Source organism: Sceloporus undulatus, chromosome 2 (assembly GCF_019175285.1).
Source record: "Sceloporus undulatus isolate JIND9_A2432 ecotype Alabama chromosome 2, SceUnd_v1.1, whole genome shotgun sequence".
In the NCBI taxonomy this organism is placed as follows: Eukaryota; Metazoa; Chordata; class Lepidosauria; order Squamata; family Phrynosomatidae; genus Sceloporus; species Sceloporus undulatus.
In genome coordinates, this window is record NC_056523.1 from 176,201,742 (window position 1) to 176,222,658 (window position 20,917).

Below are 20,917 nucleotides of genomic sequence, written 5' to 3' on the forward strand. Positions count from 1 at the left end.
TACTATTTTTGGGAGGCGATGGTCCTTCATCCTGAAATGTGTCCTGCCCAGCACAGCTGCATCCTCAATAGCATGGCCTCAGTGCTGGTGATCCCTGCTTGCTCACAGCCTTAAGGGACATAAACTTCCTCTCTTGACTTTTTTTTTTTAAAGGAAGCAAGTGCCAATTGTCCAGAGCCAATTTCTGCATTGGAGCAATTCCTACTGTAGTCCTGTTCATATCTATTCAGAAGAATATCCTGCTGTATTCAGTGGACCCAGCAAAGTGTGTTTAATACTAACCTCAACCACCAAATACATGTAGCCTTAGTTAGGACCATGGCTACATTGCAGGAAGCAACACAGGGATGGGAGAATTCAAGTGAAGAAGCATTTAAGAAATGTTAGATTGGGCAAAAGGAAAGGCAGGATGGAACTCAAGGGTTAATGGGCAATTCAGGTTGATTAAGAGCCGTAGGCAACAAAAAGATACCTGGGTGTATTTTTTTCTCCCTCAGCCTGAGGGTGTTTTTTTTCCCACCCTCTACATTCTTTCATTCCCTTCCAGTTATAAAACTATGGGAGAGGGTCATAAAAATGCTGTAAAAGTGTTCCATTTGCCAAGCTGGAATAATCTGTTTGGCAAAAATTACACTTTTACAACGCCCTCCCACAGTTTTGCAACCTGAAAAGAAGAAGGGTCATATGGAGGTGGAAAAAAATGCATTTTTCGTTTGTCCGCTGGGTTTGTTAAATATTACAGTTAGGCTGTCAGTGTCTGAAGCACATTGAGTTGATTAAGCAGGCAGCATTAATCTAAAAAAAAAAAATACAAGGAAACATGTCCACTTCATTGTGATGAGGTCCAGATAGAGTCTTATTGAGAAGATGTTCCTGATATGACCTGCCTTAAGACCTCTTGTTGTTCTTGGCTAAAGGCAAAAAGGCTCTCTTAAGAGTAAGGGGTGATGTCCAGGCAAGTAAAGAGCAAAGTATAATGTGCTTTGGTCTCAATCTTCTGGCAGATCCGCAGCGTCCAACCTCTGCAGCCTCTGCTGGGCACACTCCGCTTGCAGTCGAGCTTCTGGTTCAGGGTCCCAGCAGTCCTCTAGAATCTCCTCTAAGCAAACAGCAACCTAGGGGAGAGCAAAAGAAGGGGAATTGCTGCCAGGGCCAGACAAATAGAAAGCTCCAAAGTGTGGGACATTGGGTAACTTGATGCAAAAGAGGACAGGGTTCCTGCTTCCCTACCATCAGTTCATTAGAAGAGGGGATTTCAAGTGGTATTGTTTGTCATGCCAGCTACTCCTGCTGAAGTTGCCCTCTTCTACTCAAGTAGAGCCATCGTGATGTAGTGGTTTGAACTCTAGAGATCAGGGTTCAATTCCCCATTTAGTCATGGAAACCCACAGGGTGGCCTCAGGTGAGTCACACACTCTCAGATCCAGAAAATCCTGTGATAGGTCTGCCTTAGCGCTGGAATCAGTCAGAAATGCCTTGAAGGCCAACAACAATTTCAAATGTAGGAAGGGAAGCAGTAGCCCTGTCCTGCTTTGCATCTGCAAACTCCTGGAGGCACAAACTTAGGAACCATGTATGAGCCATAAAATATATCATTTTCACCTCAGAAGGGCTTATAACCCCTTGGCTGTTGCAAGGAATATGAAGGGAGGCAGTTCCTCAGCTCCTCCTAGCAACTTCAAGAGAAGAGCATAGTCCAGAGCCCTTCTCTTGCAACCAGTCCAGATTGCTTGTCTTCACCTTCTGGAGCTCTCCGCAGGCATGCCCCACCTCCTGTTTCTCCTTTCATCTCCCTCATATCTCCTTGCTTTCCTGACCTTTGTTCTTGCAGCATTACTATCTTCAGTCACCCAGAAGTCTCCTGTTCTCATAAATTAAGCCCAGGCTGGATCTGAACAGTGGTGTGAGCCAAACATTATGCAAAATGTCCATTTCAACATTCAAATTCCATATCCACTTTTTGGGCACTGAAACTGATTTTGTCACCGCACTACAGAAATATATTACATGAAATAAAATAAATAATTTTGTCACTACACTATATACTAAGAAAGCTGAAAAGACATTGAAAGTCCTACTTCCTATAAACTAACTAGTAGTTAATTATTCAGAAATAGTTGCATTACTCGGTAAGTCCCATGCTTATTCACTGTATCAATAATGTCATTATGTGGCAGATGTAGCTTTCATGTTGGAAAAGAAAATGTAGAAGTATAAATTATCCAATTAAGAAGAAACTTTGATTTTCCTTTAGGGTCTACATAACAGCATTTAACCAATAGTTTGAAATATTTAAGTAGATTTGAGGGTCAAATTAGATTTTATAATCACATGAGAGGAACAGTCTTCCTATTTTAAAAATATGAAAAAAGATGTCTCCAGAATTACTCTGTTCAAAACCACAGGCTTACACAGGATATTTTGTCATGTATATGTGATTTCAATGTAGAAAGCCTGTTATATACAGGTTGCTCTTCCTTGTGCGAAATTCAGAAATATTCCAAAAACCAAAACCAAAATATTCTAAAAGCTAATAATATTCCAAACCCAGACAGAAGTGGCTGAGATAGTGACACTTTTCTTTCTGATGGTTCAATGTACACAAATTTTGCTTCCCCTAAAAAACTATTAGAAATATTGAATAAAAGTACCTTCAGGTTATATGTATAAAGTGTATATGAAATATAAATTAATTTTGTATTTAGACTTGGTTCCCATCTCCAAGCTATCTCATTATGCATATATATGCAAACACAGGTATTCCAAAATCCCCCAAAATCCAAAATCCAAAACGCCTCTGGTCCCAAGCATTTCTGATAAGGGAGGCTCAACCTGTATTGTATGTCTTATTTATAATGTCTTACTTGGCCCTAGATTTAATCATACTTACATGATATTTCACTGTTGTTGTTTTTTTGTATGGATTTTGTTTTGTTTTGTTTTTTGAAATATGTTGCTGTTTTGGTTTAATGGTTTAAAATGTGAAATACAGTAAATACTCACTGATCAATTAGTTATTTGGATAAAAGCCAAATTAACACAGTATTTCACTTTTTAAAGTAAATCCAGAGTGATAATAAGGATTCTTTCAATAGCAAAAGGCCTGGAGAGTGCAATCCTGCACATATATACTCAGAAGTAAGTTCCACTGAGGTTATTGATGCTGATGCCCTGGTAAATGAATATACGGCTACAATCTAACTTACCTGACCCATTCTTTTCCAAGCCAGTGGAATGGCTGGTCTTCCCCTTTCTTTCACAGCCAGCATCCACAATTCACTGTGTGTGGGGTTCCGACCTAGTTCTGCTTCATAGGGAAGCTGGAACTCAGGGACATTGTTCTCTAAGGAGCCAGAAAGAGGAGAGACTAGGGCAGGGTGGTTGTGGTTTTGTTTTAGTAAAAATGCACCTTATACCCTCTATAGCAGGGGTGGGCAACTACATAGGAAAGGGGGTCACCTTTTGCCCCAGTACCCCATCCTCGTGAACCAGATTGGTATGCCAAAGCCCACAAGCCCTTTACATATTATTATTTTTTAAAAATTCTGGGTGATTTTTCACCCCATCCTACCCTAATGGCTCAAAAAACACTGCAAAATGCAGTGGTTTTGCCCCCCCCCCGCCCCAGTGTTCCAAATTTCATTTCTTTCAGTACTGCCCCCCTCCAACAAGCAACCAAAAGGCTGAAATTTAAACAGGGACTGATGTCACTAAAGATTTTATTTGTGCCAATTTTGGGGGATCTGATCATTTTCCAAAGGTAACTGAGTGATTTTGGTGTTGAGGGAGCAAAACCACTACCTTCTGCAACAGTTTTGAGCACTGGTGGGATGGGGGGGGGGAGCAAATAACCGGAATATTTTTTTAGAGAGTAGGGGCTTTGGGAGTACTCAGAGACATAGCCATGTTAGTCTGTTAGGCATCTTGTAGCACCTTTGAGACTAACTATACTCAGGGACAGCCCTTAGAGTCCCAAAAACCACATGTGCCACACTTTGTCCACCCCAGCATACTATAAATTTGGCAAGCATAATCTCAGTTAAGCCTATGTCATTCCACTTTTTGAAATGCTTTTAAAATGTCGCAGTTTTTCTCTTATCCTCTCCCAATTCCCCCTTTGTCCTCAGCTTACTTAAATTGCTGCAAACGGAGTTAATATTGCAAAAACAGTTTGCGCTCAGTAAACTCAGCAGTGGGGAGTGGAGAGGTGGGATGGAATATTGCCCTTCCCAGTAGACTCGGAAAAAAGTAACTGCTGCAACCTCTCCTAGCCTACCTGTTTTTCCTCACCAACAACTTTTGCCACCTTAACCACACTCTGGTGCAGCTTGGACAGATGTGTTCCAGTTTTAACCTGTGAAATTTTGGAAGGTAAGCACCCAGCTCTACAGAAAGTGAGCTCAGTTTTATCATGCCCTTCCAGTTAGTGTTGCTTTATGTGTAGGAGATACCTTCTATAAATCAGGAAGTAATCTGGAAGCCAGTGTGGTGTAGTGGTTTGAGTGTTGGACTAGGACTATGAGATCAGGATTTGAATCCTGGCTCAGCAATGTAAACCCACTGGGTGACCTCAGACAAGTCACACACTTTCAGCCTCAGGGGATGGCAATGGGCACACCCCAGCTGAAGAAACTTGCCAAGAAAACCCCAGGATAGGGTCGCCCTAAGTCGGAAACAACTCGAAGGCACGCAACAATAAACAACAAAACCATTTGCCTAATTTTGTCACAGTGGTTGAAATTAGATTGCAAAGCTATCCCATCACTCTCCACATGTTATGATTAATGCTCCACATGTATCCTTATTATCCTATTACTCTCCTCAGACCCAAAAAAACTGCTCAGACAAAGCAACGCTCTCATGAATCACTCCATGTTACCACAGCAGACTTCAGTGGGAATTGCTGATCAGGAAAAGGGACTTTTGTTTGTCTGGCTTGACATGTTTGCTGCCCACGCGCCACTGTATTGCATCAGAAGGCCTGTTCCCACTTCACAGCCTGGAGCTGCGAAGCATCATTTACATGTGGTGGCTGAAATGTTTGCATGCTGTTTTACATGTGCTCAGCCTAACTGTGGGCGAGGGCTCCCCCCATGAGCGCCACCTGGAGCTGGAAATGGCTGCTGTCACTTTATTTAGGTCAAGCCACATGATGGGGGGGGAACATTACAAGGATGAACTGGCAAGTGCCGAGTGCCACCAAATGGAAGAGATTTTTGGCTTTTGTGCAGGAGATGACACATGGAAAGTGCACTCCAGCAGAGCTGGCAATGCTGGTTTTAGAAAAGGAAAGAAAGAAGCAAGGGGGTGAAGGAAGGGTGAAGAAATGTGGCAACACCTTTAAGTTAAACTGCTTTTTATTTTTGCATGAGCTTCTTGTGCATAGAAATCAACTTCTTTGGATGCAGTAATGCCTTATGTAGCATAAAAAGGAAGAAGAATGGGGGGTGGAGAGGGGGGGGGAAGAAATGTGGCAGCACCTATAAGGTTAACTGGTTTTTATTTTTGCATGAGCTTTTTGTGCATCATAGAAATTAACTTCTTTGAATGTGGTAGAAAGTACTTGTTATGTTTTGTTGTTGTTGTTGTTGTGTTGTGCCTTCAAGTCATTTCCGACTTGTGGCAACCTTAAGATGAAGCTATTGGGGAGCGAGTAGGCTTCGTGGCAAGATTTGTTCAAATAAGGTTTGCCATTGCCTTCCCTTGAGGCTGAGAGTGTGTCACTTAGAATCATAGAATCACTTGCCTAAGGTCACCCAATGGCTTTCATGGACAAGCGGGGAATGGTCTCCAGAGTCATACTCCAACACTACAACATACTGGCTCTATGCTTGTTATGTAACTTATTTTAAAGGCTTCCATCCAGTAACACATTGCCATTACATTTTTAAAAGATAGCTTGTAACATGAGTCATTATACTGCTCATTGTTCCTTTTTAAAGAAAAAAAATCTAAGAAGTTACAAAACAAGCTAAAATCAAGGAGAGAGAGTGTTTGGTGTAGATAGCATGGTTTCAGTACAGACTATAATTCTGGAGACCAGGATTTGAATCCCTGCTCCGACATAGAAACCCATTGGGTGATTCTTGGAAGTCATGCTCTCACAGCCTCAGAAGACGGCAAAGGCAAACCTAGGAGTTTAGTACACAGCTAAAAATGCAACTTACCACTGCCAATTTCAATTCGAATTCAGGATACATCCGGATTTTATCACAAGCATTTTGCCGCTGATGTCGCCAGCTGTGTGCAGCCCAGCTAACGTCTGGCTAGAGTACATGCTCAGCCAGCCTCTTTTCAAAATCGGGAAGCTCCTAGCTTTGCAAATCGGCTGGCTGAGCTCAGATTCTGGCCAGAAGTTACCCAGGATTCACCCGGCCGGTGGCATTGGCAGCAAAATGCATTAGATAAAATCTGGATGTATTCCGAATTCGAATTAAAATTGGCAGTGTAAGTCACATTTTTTTTACCATGTGCTAAACTCCCTACTCTGAGCAAATCTTGCCAAGAAAACCCCAGTATAGGTTTGTCTTGCAGTTGCCATATGTTGGAAACTAGTTAAAGGCACACAACAATGAAAAACTGTGGTGACAGGGCTTCAAACAGCCTTCATTTCAGCGTTCCCAAAAGTAATGGAAAAGTAAGGAATAAAATATTATTCATAATCAAGGAGAGGGGTAAAGAATCTACCAGTTATTACATTATTTGCAATATATTATTTGTTATGCTCTCATTATCCTATACTTTCCAACTATCCTGGTTTGGCAGAAACAAGCCTGATTAATCTTCTGTTGCCACACTTTTTCATCTGACTTTAAAATGTCCCAGGTTTTATTTCCTACTCCCACTTCCTTTGTCCTTAATTTACATGCATTGCTGCAAACTGAGTTCAAAGTACAAAGGTAGTTTGCATTCAGTTAACTTAGGAGTTTATTACACTGGGGCTAATTTCAGCATCAAAGAGAGATTAAAGTACATTTAAAGCATCCCGCAAATAAAGCAAAAATGGCGAGTAATTGTGTGAATGATTATCACACACAGTTGCACACATAAAATGATATCAAAAATGCATTGTTGCTGAAATCCCGAAAGTAAAAAGATGTGCGTTAATGCTTCTTTGTGATCACTTTAATGGCGGGTTTTCTGCAATGTTGTGTGAAGTCGTTTTGCATAATTATGCGATTTTTCTGGGATATTCATGGGATAAACACCCAATCTCCTTTGTGTGATAAACTCCTTAGAGAGGGGAGAGGCTAAGAGGGAGCAGAGATTTGCTGTTTCTAGTAGGTTCAGGCAAGAACAAACTGCTGTCTCCTTTCCTTAGCTTGTGTGTCCTTCCTCATCAATAGCTTTGGCTATCATGACCACGCTGTGCTGTAACTTTCCACACATGTCCTAGTTTTCATATGTGGAATGTTGGCGGGTATTCTATCCCCAAAAGTAATGTGTTAGAGGTAATCTACTGATTTGTGAAGCAATCTCTAAACTCTAGCCCATAGTATTTTACTTTCTGGTTGAAGAAAAGTAAAAGTTCTAATAATGCACATAGCAAATGCCATTACAGGTTTTACTCCTCTCCACAACAGAGAAGCGTCAGTAGTGTCCCATTTTTTTGCCCAACAAACAAGCATCTTTCCTCAGGGAAAAAGCCTCAGCTTGTGGAATAATTAATGTTTCCAGCATGCATACTTCAGACATATTTACTAGAAATGCAATCCTGTTCCCAGATGTTGGGGCTTTTGTGGTTTTGTGGTGTTGTCAGCAATTGTTGCAGGCATCGAAGAGGCAGTGCCCTGGATGACATGAGAGGGGTGAGAGAAGTCCATCCCATGAATACATCTGAGGCTAACTCCAGCTAGGAGGGAGTCCTCAACACAGTGCCTTCAGGTGTATTCCTTTAATGCCAGTGCCCCTTCTATGGGCGTTCTGGTGATAATGAGAAGATACACTCCAGTGTTTGCTGTTGAGGGGAACGGCTGTAGTTCTGGGTAGAACAAATGCTTTGCATCCAGAAGAAACCAGATTTCATCCCTGATATTTCAAGGCAGAGCCCTGTCCCAACTCTGGAGAACCACTGTTAAGCAGTGTTGGTGCGCTGCATATTGGTGACATATGTAGATATGGCCTATAGGCCCCCTCCTATACTCATTAGCCTCCTTCTTCTACAATACACAGCTGACTGGTTCTGGGAATGATGGCAAAACATACAGACAGGAGGGTGTACCCAATGGGATCTCATGATCTGCTTGTATGGGATGGGAGTTATGCCTTCCTCAGCTGTTTCAAGTTCCAGTCAAATGGGTTGTGTGGAAGAAGAGAAGTTTTTGTTGTTGTTGTTAACTGCCCTTGAATCAACTTCAACTCATAGTGACCCTGTGGATGAGACATCTCCAAGACCTCCTGTCCTCAGCTTCTCTGCTCAGGTCCTGTAGGCTCAGGCCTGTGTCTCATAAAGTCTAACCATCTGGCATGTGGTCTTCCTCTCCTTCTACTGCCTTCCACCTTTCCTAGCATCATTGCCTTTTCTAATGATTCATTTTTCCTCATGATATCACCAAAGTATGACTGCTTCAGTTTAGTCATCTTGGCTTCATGGGATAGTTTGAGCTTGATCTGTTCTAGGACCTATTTGTGTCTCTTCTTAGCCATCCACAGTATCATTAGCACCCTTCTCCAGTAGCACATCTCAAATGAGTTCATTTTATTTCTGTTTCCTTTTTCACTGTCCAGCTCTCACATCTGTTAATTTTGATGGGCAATACAGTGGCATTCTCACTTTATTGCTTAGAGTTATGTCTTTACACTTTACGATCCTGTCCATGCTTTCATAGGGCTCATTCCCACTTGCAATTTAAACCGATTCCTGATTCGCCCTCACTCCTCGATTCCAAAAGGTCCCTTGTTCCCACTATAAAGTGAACCTTTCTCTTACCACAGTGTAATTGCTTCTTTTTTGGCATGGTTCTTGTCCCCACTTGTTGCTCCGCTTCAAAATGCAATCATCAGTGACGTAAGCATCAGCCCGGACTTTTGACATGCCTATGCGGAGTGGAGGGTGGAGGAACATGCTATGCTTCTTAGCCATGCCGTAAGTGAAAGACCTTTTGGAATCCTCTCCTGGACAGAAGGCTGAAATGGAGAGCATGTCCTGGAAAAGGAGGACCAAAAGTCTGGGGGAAGTGACCCATGGCCTCCTCCTCCTATGATCCCCGGCCTCATTCCCCAGCTTCTCCCTCCAATCTCAACCTCCTCCTCCGATTCCCGGCCTCGTTCCCCAGTTTCTCCCTTCCATCCCAGCCTCCTCCTCTGATCCCCGGCCTCATTCCCCCAGCACCAGCACGAGGGCAGGAAAGAACGCAGGCTGCCTGGATCAGGCAGGCAGGTAGGCAGAAACAGATGGAGGATGATAGCTAGATCACCACCGCTGATGCAGCCCAGGCTGAAGAGGACAAAGAGACAGAGACAGCGGCAGTGGCGATGTAGCTATCATTTCTGCCTACCCACCTGCGTGCCTGCTCTGGGTGGCCCGAGCTCTTCTTTGCCCTTGTGCTGGTGCTGGGAGAACATGGCAGGGGATCGGAGGAAGAAGAGGAGGAGGCCAGGATTGCAGGGGAGAAACTGGGGAAGAAGGCAGGAGGAGGTAGAGGAGGACAATGGTTTTTTAAAAACAGAATCTTCAATTTATCGATTTTGCAACTACTTACCTTTCCAAGTAGTTGCAAAATCAATAAATCAAATATTCTATCAATTTTATTTTTTTAAAAAAACATGCACCACAGGTAAAAAAGGCAGCGCTGAGGGGGGGGGAGATGGTGGATCTGTCAAAAACTGAGGAGGGATGGTAATCACCCCTCTGCCATTCGTCCCTCCCATCCAGAATGAATCGATTCTAGTCTGTCGTTCCCACTTATTGAACTCGCTTCAAAATTGATTCTTCTGGAATTGATCAAATAAGGATTGGAATCAGGAAAACCTGGGGGGGTTGCATTTGCCCCACTTTATCACCACTGAAATCGATTGAAAAAGATCAGAATTGATTTCAAATGGGAATGAGGGTCATATACCTAGATCTGCGATTCACTGCAAATGGTAGTGGGAATGAGTCCATAACTGCCTTTCACAGTCCTAGTCTTCTAGGACCTGTTTGTTTTTCTTCTTAGCCATCCATGGTATCCTTAGCATTCTTCTCCAATACCACATCTCAAATGAGTTTATTTTATTTCTATTTCCTTTTTCACTGTCCAGCTCTCACATCTGTAAATTGTGATGGGGAATGTAGTGACATTCTCACTTTAGTGCTCAGAGTTATGCCTTTACACTTTACGATCCTGTCCTTTCATAGCTGCCCTTCACAGTCCTAGTCTTCTTCTGATTACTTGACTGCAGTGTACGTTCTGATCAATATTTGAACCAAGATATGGAAACTTTTAAACTATTTCAATTGTCTCATTGTCTAGGGTGAATTCTTGTAGATCTTTTGTGGTCATTATTTTTGTTTTGTTTTTTAAGGTTCAGCATTTATCCAACCTTGTCACTTTCTTCCTTGATCTTCTTCAGTAATTATTCTAGGTCTGTCTTTGTTTCTGCTAATAGTACTGTGTTGTCTGCATATCTAAGGTTGTTAATGTTCCTTTCTCCCATCTTCACTCCTCCTGTCTCTGTTGTAGCTAAAATATTGCCTACATATAGGTTGAATAAATAGGGTGATAATGTGCAGCCTTGCCTGATCTCTTTCCTAATTGGGAAACATTCTGTTTCCCCAGATTCAGTTCTGACAGCAGCCTCTTGTACTGAGTTCAGGTTACGCATCAGGACAATCAGATGCTGTGACACTTCTATTCCTTTAAATGCAAGCCATAGCTTTCTGTGATCTTTGCAGTCAAAGACTTTGCTATAGTCAATAAAGCACATGCAGATTTTCTTCTGGAATGCCCTGGTGTGCCCCATTATCCAATGTATAAGAGAGAATCCAATCATGCACCTCTGTCCACTCTTAGGCTTTATTTATGTGTATGTGGACCTTTCTCTCTCTCTGTCTCTGGGACAGAGCGGGGTAAGGGTGTGTCTCTATCTGCACATAGGCAAGTATGGTCCAAAAGACACTTCAGAAATAATCCAGTTTGAGACTACTTTAAGCACCCTGGCTCAATGCTAGGGAGTTCTGAGAATGGTAGGTTTTGTGAGACATTTAGCCTTCTTTGTCAGAGAGCTCTGATGCCACAACAAAGTACAATTCCCAAGATTTCCTAGCACTGAGCCAGAGCAGTTAAATCAGTCTCAAACTGGATTAATTCTGCAGTGTGTTTTGGACCTATGTGACAGAAATGGGGGGTGGGAGCCCAAGCCTTGCTCGCCATTAACTGCACCACTGCATGTAGCCCTCAGGGACAAAAAAGTTGCTAATATCAGGGTAGGTGATATCACATTAAATAGATTAATAGTTTAATAGCTGGTGAAAGGAAGTTTTCTGTGTTTTCTTTGCCTGCTGGGCAAATTTCCCATACTACCCTCTCACTGGAGCATCATGAAAGGGGTCTCTATGCAGTTGCCAAGGCACTAGACTCTCACCAGATGCTCAAGGATGCCAGATGCTGATCAAGGTGCTCCTCAGTCACAAATTCTCACTCTCTAAAGCAGGGTCTCCTAAAACTAGTGAAAATTACAAGTCTCACAAGGCAATTTGTGAAGAAGCTTGTTTTCAGGAGCAATTTTAGTACCATTTCACAGGCCAGCTCTACTAGCAACAAACCCTTGACTGAGTCTACATTAAAATTATTCCTTTCCTTTGTCCATTGTGCTGAGTTTAAGAGAAAAAACACTTTCAACGTTTGCTTTGTGTCCTCAAGCAGCCCATTGCCTAACAGGTATGCTGTCCTTTTCCCCTCCAAGAAACAAATGCATCCTGAGCTCTGGAGACAAGTCTGGTCTGGTGCTGCTCCTAGGAAAAAAATAACATTAGAAGGACCCATCTCATCCTCCTACTTGCAGTGAGAACAGGCTGCCAAGTACACACATTTCATGAAGGGGAATAGCAAGTGATGTTACTCAATGGGCTCCATAATCATGCTCAAAATGGAGAACATTCTGGAATTCTTCCTGGACAGAAGGTTAAAATGTTGGGAATATCCACGTAAAGCAGGACATTGGCTCACCTTGTTTCGGGAAAACACTGGAGGAGCTCTCTGGCTATGAATTCCAAATGTCTCTCCCTAAACTGCAAATCCCAGAATCAGTTAAAGTGGAATCATAGAGCTATAATTGTGTAGTGTGAAAGAGCCCTTAGAAGAGAAAGAAATCTGAGGAGCAGAGAGTGCAAGACTGATAAGGAAAGCGGCCTGAGAGTGGGGAAAAAAGGTTTGTGTAAATCTCAGGTTGCTGCCACACAGCAGAATGAATGCTATATGATGCTGCTTTAACTGCCATGGCTCCATCCTGTGGAATCCTGAGGTTTGTAGTTTGCTGTGGCATCAGAGTGCTCTGACAGAGAAGGCCAAATAGCTCACATAACCATAAATCCCAGACTTCCATTCCATTGAGCCATGGCCATTAAAGTGGTGTCCAGCTGCATTCTGCAGTATAGATGGAGCCTGAGTGACACAGAGATCATATTCTTCCACCCCAGGAGTCAATGAGATCAGTTCCATTTTAGGAAGCTAAACAGAGAACAAAAAACCCCAAGGAATTTTCATCATGCTTGTGAAATGCCACTAGGTGGTAGCATAACCAACCATTTGGTGTACGATTGTGTCTGTATGTGTTAGCTTGTGGAAGTAGCAGGTAGGTGGGATGGGTTTTGTGTGAAGGAAACAACTGAGTTGGATGTTCAGCAAGTGACCTCGCATCCTTCTTTTCCAGGACATGTCCTATATTTCAGCTATCTGTCCAGCAGGTATTCTAAAACATTCTCCATTTTGAGCGTGACTAAGAAGCATGAATTTGTATTTCTATAAGTGTTTCTAGTTTTTAATGTCACAATGTCCAACATTTTTCTTGAATGCCCTATATTTGCATTTTACAGTGAACATTTAATGTTACAGTTTACAGTTGTTATCTGCTGGGGCTTGGTTCCAAGTTGATACCAAAACCCATTAAATACAGTGGATAGTAAAATGGTATCCATTATATAAAATGGCAAAATCTAGGTTTGCTTTTTGGAATTTATATATTTCTTTGAATATTTCCAAGCCGTGTATGCTTGAATCTGTGGATAAAGAATCTGTGGATACAGAGAGTTGGTTGTAATGTTACAATGATTACAGTGAACATTTTTGATGAACCGTAGTGGTGTACAGTTTTGAGAGTTGGACTAGGAACCTGGAGACCAGGATTTGAATCCCGGATCAGCCATGTAAACCCATTGGGTGACCGTCACACTCTCTCAACCTCAGAGGATGGCAATGGCAAATCCCCTTTGAACAAATTGTGCCAAGAATACCCCATGATTGGTTCGCCTGAGGTTCACCGTAACTCAGAAATTACTTAAAGACACACAACAACATCATACCCTTCAACATCTCACAGATGAAAACTGGGACATGTGAGGCCAAGCAACATCATAGTGTGGTCAAGATGGCAGATGTTATTAATGAGTAAAAACAAACAAGCTACAAGAGGCTGTAGCAATTTATTCTTGTCTGAGCTTCCTGGGAAGGAAAAGACCCCATCCACTCCTCTCTGTTGATTTAATAGTGTGCAAACTGCTTCTCTACAGTAGACTCAGTTTGCAGCAGCTGAAGTCAATTCAGAAAAAAAGGAGGAAAATAAGAGGAGGACAGAGAAACTGGGGCGGGTTACAGACCGCCCGTTTGGGGCTGCCTGCACCCGCCCCTTTCCCTGGGGTATTGGGGGCTCAGCTGCCAGACCGGCAGCCTCCGAGGCCCCAATCCGCCACTTTGCAGGCTGCGGGGAACGGGGGAAGCGGCAAAAGGCTGCTTCCCCGCAGCCTGGAAAGGGATGTCCTTGGGGCTTCAAGCCCCAAGGACACCCCGCGGCAGCGGGGAAGAGCCTTTCTCCCTTGCGTTGCTGGGCGCAGCCATCTGAAGGCTGTGCCCAGCGACGCAAAGCGGCGCCGCAAACCAGGAAGGAGCTCCGAAACGGAGCTCCTTCCTGCTCCGCGCAAAGGGCACACTAAGCGCCCTGGCACGGAGCGACGACATCACATCCGCACCGCCCCGTATAGAGGCGACGTGGTCGTGACGTCGTCATGGTGGCCCCCATGTGGAAGGGGAGCCGCCATTTTGTACGGACTCAGTCCGTACTAGGGTTAGGGGGGTGCAGAAGCACCGCACCTTCCTAATCCTAGTATGGACTGACTCCGTACTTTCATGGCGGTCTGTAACCCGCCTGGGACTGTTTACAAGCAGCTAGAAAAGTGTGATTAATTGAACACTCTGAGAGGAAAAAGAGAATTAATTGGAGAGTATGGGTTATGAGTGAACTGTGATGGTACTGCCTCCATCTCTCCATGACCTTACCTGGGAAAAGTGCAGAGCATCTCATGAGGATTTCCCACAACACTAGTGCCAAGGAGTAGACATCTGCCTGCCTCAATGCTGATCCTAAGTCTTGCAGGTTCAGGCTTTCATCCAGAATTTCAGGCGCAATGTAGCGTGGTGCCCCTGCCTGGAGAGAAAGTGAGTAAAAAAAGATATGGTGCTTTTGACATGTTTCTGCTTGGAAGAAGAAATTAGGATACTCAAGGTTTGGCATGCTTGCCTTTGTCCTGCGCCAGAGGTTACAAAACTTTCGTCTTCCAGATGTTTGAGACTTCAGCTTACAGAAGTCCTGACTGTTGGATAAGTTGAAGTCCAAAACGTCAGGAGGGCCAAAGTTTGGGAACCACTGGGTTACAGGGACCATGCAACTCCCCTATTACAACAGCTCCCCTGGTTCCAGTTTGTTGCTTGGCACAACGCCAACTTCTGTTTATGCCTTATAAAGTCCTATATCATTTAGACTCAGGCTATGTAACAGACATATCTATCTGTGTGAGCCTTCCTGGGCACCAAAATCCTCAGGTGAGACCTTTCTCTGTCCTACTACCTTCACAGGCACAGCTACTGAGAATGTGTGGCAGGGCCTTCTTGGTGGCTACACCAGCCTCTCAAACTCCCTTTCCAGAGGGCCACTTTGTTCTGTTGACAGGCAAAGACTTTTTAATTCTAACAGCAATTTAGAACTGAAGGTTTTTAAAGAAAGGGGTTTAGAAAGTCCTATATTGTTTCTATTGAACTGTTTTTAATGATGTTTTTATTCTTTTTAGATCTATGTTTAGAATTGTTTTAATATTATGCATAGTTTAATTCTATTTTATCATTGGATTTTGTATGTTTCTAGCTATATTGTACTTGTTGTAAGCTGTCCTGCATCCCAGACTTGGGGGAAAGGTGGCATATAAATAAAGATAAAAAATGATGCTGATGATGATGACGACAACGACTTTGATGGCAACAGAGGACCAGTGAGATGTCAGAGGTGAGTATGGTGCCATATTTAGAGTGGTAGATAGGGACCATCAAATAGATCTGATTTCATCCCTTTCTGGAATTAAGATTCCTGGATGATCTTGTACCAGTCACCTCTTCTCAGCCTAACCTACCTCAAAGGGTTGCTATGATAAAATAGGGTTGCCTTGAATTATGCTGCCCCGTAGTCTGTGAGTTGAATAAATTAAGGAACTACACACATATTTCCTTGGTTTTCCTTAGCTGTTAAATGAGAGACGTTTTGCAAAGCACAGATGTTCCCTTCCTTTTCTCATCCATCTTTTAAAGTAACTCACATGCTGGATGCAGCCTAAGGAGCCATTTGTTCTGCCTAGTCTCCTTCTTTGGAGGTTTTCAAACAGAGGCTGGATGGCCATCAGTTGGGCCATCCAGCCTGATTGTGTCTTCCTGAATGGCAGGGAGTTGGACTGGGGTCTCTTCCAACTCTAGGATTCTATGAATTTTAGTATAAACTTTAAAGACAGTCTCCAAGATGCTGACCTCATCACTCAAAATTGGTGCAACACTTTAGATAGCTATTTTAATCTTTGGACTATAATCTGAAGTATCTTTGCTGCCCCTGCTGACATGGAAACCACTGGGTAAAGCAGATCTTCATTTGGCAATGAGCCTTTAAAAAAAATTATATATATATATATATATATATATATATATATATATATAAAAAAAATATCACAGAGCTTGCATTTCAGAGCATTCTACCCTCATGATACGGGAAGATGGACTTATTTGCTCCGGCTTTTCATGGCTGTCCCTACGACTTGTTTCTGGATTTTATATGCTTTAGACATTGTACATGATTAGTGTTTCAGACACTGGCTTGGAAAATCTTGGAAAGATTAACATGGTGGTTAAAGTGGAAGGCAGTAGGAAAGAGAGAGACTTCATGACAGATGGACTGACCTCATCAAGGAAGTCATGACCCTGAGTTTGCAAAACCTGAGCAGGGCTGCTGATGACCAGCTTGATGGCAAATAACAGGAACAAAGTTAGCATTCAATGGAAGGAAGAGGAAGGAGGATTATTGTGCATCTCTGCCTCTTCCTGCTGATTCATTAGCATCTGGAAATGAGGGAGCAGAGAACAACAGCTGCTCACTCACCCCCTTTTCCCCACTATCCCTGATCTTGATGCTACTTTCTCTCCAAGATACTTTTCTCATCCCACTTCACTCCTTAGTGCCGTAGATACCTTGCAGATGTCTGCAGAGCCATCTTTGAACTGCTCATGGCACACAGGCAAAGTCATGGCATGGCCAAAATCAGTAATGACGCAGGTCTTGTCCTCTCGTACCAGCACATTCTGGCTGCTCAGGTCTCGGTGTGCCACTCCAGGTTTATGTAAACCTAGAATCATTCAGAAGGCACAGCACTGTTTACTGAAATCAACAGTTTAGCCCAGTAAAATTTATTAAAACTATGAGCTGCGTAGAGATAACAGGCAAGGGAAGAGGGCTCATAGTTCAATCTCAGAACACCTGCTTTGCATGTTTAAGGATCAAGCCAGAGACTTTTGGGTATGAAGAGCTGAGAAAGACCTCTTTGTATCTAGAACACATCAAAGCTGCTGGCAGCCACAGAGAACCAGAGGAAGAGAACCTGTAGATTGCCTGATGTGGCTGAACTACATCTCCTATAATCTCTGACCATTGGCATTACTATTGCATTAGTGTTGCTTGCTGGGTCTGATGCGAGTTGAAGCCCATAAACTGTTTTTTTTTTTTTTTAAATCTGGACTAAACTCAGTACAAAACGGCTTCACTTTTTCTTTCTCTCACAATACTTGGACTCTGAAACAGAGCTTGAAAAAGTTAGTTCTCCAGATGACCATTTCTCTAGTGTTCATGCTGGGCTAGGGGGAAATCTAGAAAACAAAGTTTAAAAACCTTGTTTTGGTAAACAAAGAATGGCATTGAAGTGCCAGTCTAGTGAATTAAAACTGATATACAATGAGTCACTCACATTCAGAATTTCATGCTGCAAGATGTGACATGGGACTTTCCCATGAATAAAAAGTGTTGCTAGAATTCCTCTTTATTCATGTAATAATGGCATGATTATCGTGACGTCATCTGATAATATTTGCGCAATTGTACAATAGTGACGGGAGCATCCTGCTATGCTCCTGTCCCTTTTGCTCATGTGAAATTCTCCAAAGTCTACCAGCTTAAATCGTTCTCTCTTTTTGTTGTTGTTGAAAAAATAAAGGTATTAGACAAATTAATGGAAGATATAGCAAAGGGTATTCTTAGTTGTGACACTGAGATGGAACCACCATGTTTGGAATCCCTGAAATAATGTGAGAACAAAGAAGGCAGGCTAATGCCTATAAGTCCTGCTTTGTTGGGCTGGAAAGAACACCCTAGACTAGACAAGTCTTGCTCTGATCCAAAAGGGCTGGATTTTTGTTCTTTTAATTTCTTCCAGAAAATGTGAAAGCTGATAGAGGGACAGAAGAAGGAGGAGGTGGACAAGAGGTATGATCACCCTTTGCCAACCAAATGTTCTCCAGGTATACTGGGCTATAGCACTCATCATGCCCAGGAGTATGACAGAAGATTGACTGGCACCAGACTGTGGATGCATAGCTATGACAGTTCATCTGACTTAGACTGAATCTGCACTGCAGAAATAATGCAGTTTGAACCCCCTTTAACTATCATGGCTCTATGCTATGGGATCCTGGGATTTCTAGTTTGTTGTGGCACCAGAGCTCCCTGACAGAGAAAGAAAAATTATCCCACTAAATTACAAACTGAGCACTAAGCCACTGCAGTTAAAGCAGTGTCGAACTGCAGTATTTTTTGCAGTGCAGATTCAGCCCTAGACCCTCTGAGCAGTTTTTATGCAACTGTAGCCAATGCACTTAAGGTATGGTGAATAGCATATCCAAATGCTTCTACACATTTTAAGCACACACACATCTCTTTGGAACAACAAAAAATAGTCCTAGGGCATGGTAAAAGAGAAAAAAAGGAAAGAGGTAAAATGCTTGTTGATGTAGCAACTGATAGTAGCTGTGTCATTTTACAGTGGGGCCTTGGTAGCTGCTGGGGTTTGGTTCCAGGACCCCTAATCGATACCAAAATCCATAGATGCTCAATTCCCATTATATACAGTGGTGTCCATTACACAGTCGGCCCTCCTGTTTCATGAATTCTTCATCCATGGATTCAACCAACCATGGCTTGAAAATATTCAAAAATATATGAATTCCAAAAATCAAACCTTGATTTTACTATGTTACATAAGGTAAGGGACATCATTTCACTATGATGTTGCATTTAATGGGATTTGAGCATTCGTGGATTTTGTTATCCAAGGAGGTTACTGGAGCCAAACCCCAGCAGATACTAAGAGCCCACTGCATAAAATAGCAAAATCAAGGTTTGCTTTTCGGATTTTTATTTATTTATTTATTTGGAATTTATTTGGAATTTCAAGCCATGGATGGTTGAATCTGTGGATGAAGAGTGCATAGATACGGAGGGCTGACTGTACTATTCAGTATTATAAAAGAATACAAAAGTCAGTTGAAGAAATCCAAGATCCAATTTGTGTGGGTGAAAACTTACATGGAGAAAATTAGCTCATTGTGGGCTAGGATGAAAAGCTCTTTTCCCCCCTCAAGGCATGCTAACTTCCTTGCATATGATGATTTTGACAGCAGAGAAAATTCAGAAATTAATTTGGAAAGGGGTGTACTATGCATTTCTTTTTCTGAGTCCAAAATCTCTCTCTCTCTCTCTTCCAACCTACATATCCTATTTTGTAACAAGAAGAATTTAGAAACACTCAAAGGGCAGATTCTCATGTTTCCCTAGGAAGTTGTGGTACTTTAAAGAATAATAATCTTTATTATGGCATAAATTTACAAGGACTGCAGGCCAATTCATCAGATACATACAGTGTTATGTCAGTTGGCAAATCATTACACACATGCCTGACTGAGGGAGTGGGGATTGTAATCAGTGGGGTTTGAGGAAATTTAAATGAAAACGTACAAACAGGGACAATTGCCAAAGCAGTGGTTGTAAAGGAACAGTAGTTGGGTGGTAACCCAGAAATTCTTCATAAATAAACTCGTATCAAGCCAAAAGAAGTGAACAAAAATTCACCAAGAGGATCAACTCTGTCTCCTGTGGCTTGACTGCATCTACAAAGGCTGCATCTACACAGAAGAAATAATCCCGTTCGACACCACTTTAACTGCCATGGCTCAGTCCTATGGAATTCTGGGAACTGTAGTTTTGTGAGATATTTAGTCAGAGAGCTTTGGTGCCACAACAAATCACAGTTCTCAATTCCATAGCATTGAGCCATGGCAGGTAAAGTGGTGTCAGACTGGATTATTTCAGCAGTGCAGATGCAGCCAAAGGCCTTTTATTCATGTCACTTTTCATCAATGTTAATTAGCTCATCAATGCAAGAACACCTGGAATATGAAATAAAACAGCTGAAAGAGAACAGTAAGAGCTATTGAGGAGATGCTTCCTTATACAGCATATTATGTGCCCCACATGCAAACATTGGATCAAGGAATTGACAAACCCCACACATTCTAAGATTATCAGTTCAGTCTAAATTAATGTCACACTAAGGCAAGGAGTATGGATAAATTTAGCATCGAATGACCTGTTGGGTCTTACCTTCCTTCCACTGCTGCCCATGCAAGAAAGCAAGGCCCCTGGCAAGGGAAGATCCTAGCTGGATAGTGATGTCCCAGGAACAAACATGTTGGCTGAGAAAATTTCGCAGGGATCCCTGCAAAAACAATGCAGCTACAAGAGTTACTATTATTGTTGTTGTTCATTTATATCCTGCCTGTCTCCCAGTAATGAGACTAAGCTTGCTTTTGGCCATGGGAACATGATATTTTTCAAGCACATTCATCATTTGATGACTGCAGTATTAATTGGACTTGTGTGTATGAATCAGACATCTCAGCACAAAGAAGACTGGGCCAGATCTTGTTATGCCTGCTTGTTCTCCCTTTTGTATCTGAAATTGCATCAGGCAATTTGCACCAGGAAATTGCATGATCCAAATATGCTTCTAGTTTTAAGATCTCAAAAGTCAAAACTTGGCTATTTTTTTAAAAGAGCAAACTGAGAACACAACAGAGGCAAATTTTGCTACCAGAGTTACAAACCCCAAATTTAGCTGGCAAAAAGTAGCCTTGACCATGCTATCCTTGTAAGCAATCAGCTAAATATATACCTTATTATAGGCGGTAAAGGTAAAAGTTTCCCCTTTGAAGTGATTGCCTAATTGTGTCCAACTGTAGGCGGTAGGCTCATCTCCATTACTAAGCCAAGGGAGCCAGCATTGTCAAAGACACCTGTGATCATGTGGCCAGCATCACTGCACCAAATGCTGTTACCTTCCCACTGGAATGGTATCTGTTTATCTACT

At 42.4% G+C, this 20,917-nt stretch overlaps 1 protein-coding gene across 4 annotated transcripts in view; it reads right to left on the minus strand.

The window, feature by feature from the left end:
• AMHR2 (anti-Mullerian hormone receptor type 2) overlaps window positions 1-20,917 on the minus strand; it is a 37,162-nt gene continuing 16,245 nt past the window's right edge. For 2 of the 4 annotated variants that reach the window (XM_042453367.1, XM_042453369.1), the window contains 5 exons: window positions 20,152-20,266; window positions 16,695-16,849; window positions 14,472-14,619; window positions 3,207-3,367; window positions 1-1,115 (listed from right to left, as the gene is read on the minus strand). In XM_042453367.1, coding sequence (XP_042309301.1) covers window positions 990-1,115; window positions 3,207-3,367; window positions 14,472-14,619; window positions 16,695-16,849; window positions 20,152-20,266 — 705 coding nt within the window. In that variant the 3' untranslated portion in view covers window positions 1-989. The remainder of the gene's footprint in view (window positions 1,116-3,206; window positions 3,368-14,471; window positions 14,620-16,694; window positions 16,850-20,151; window positions 20,267-20,917) is intronic. The other 2 variants (XM_042453368.1, XM_042453370.1) reach the window with 2 other exon arrangements.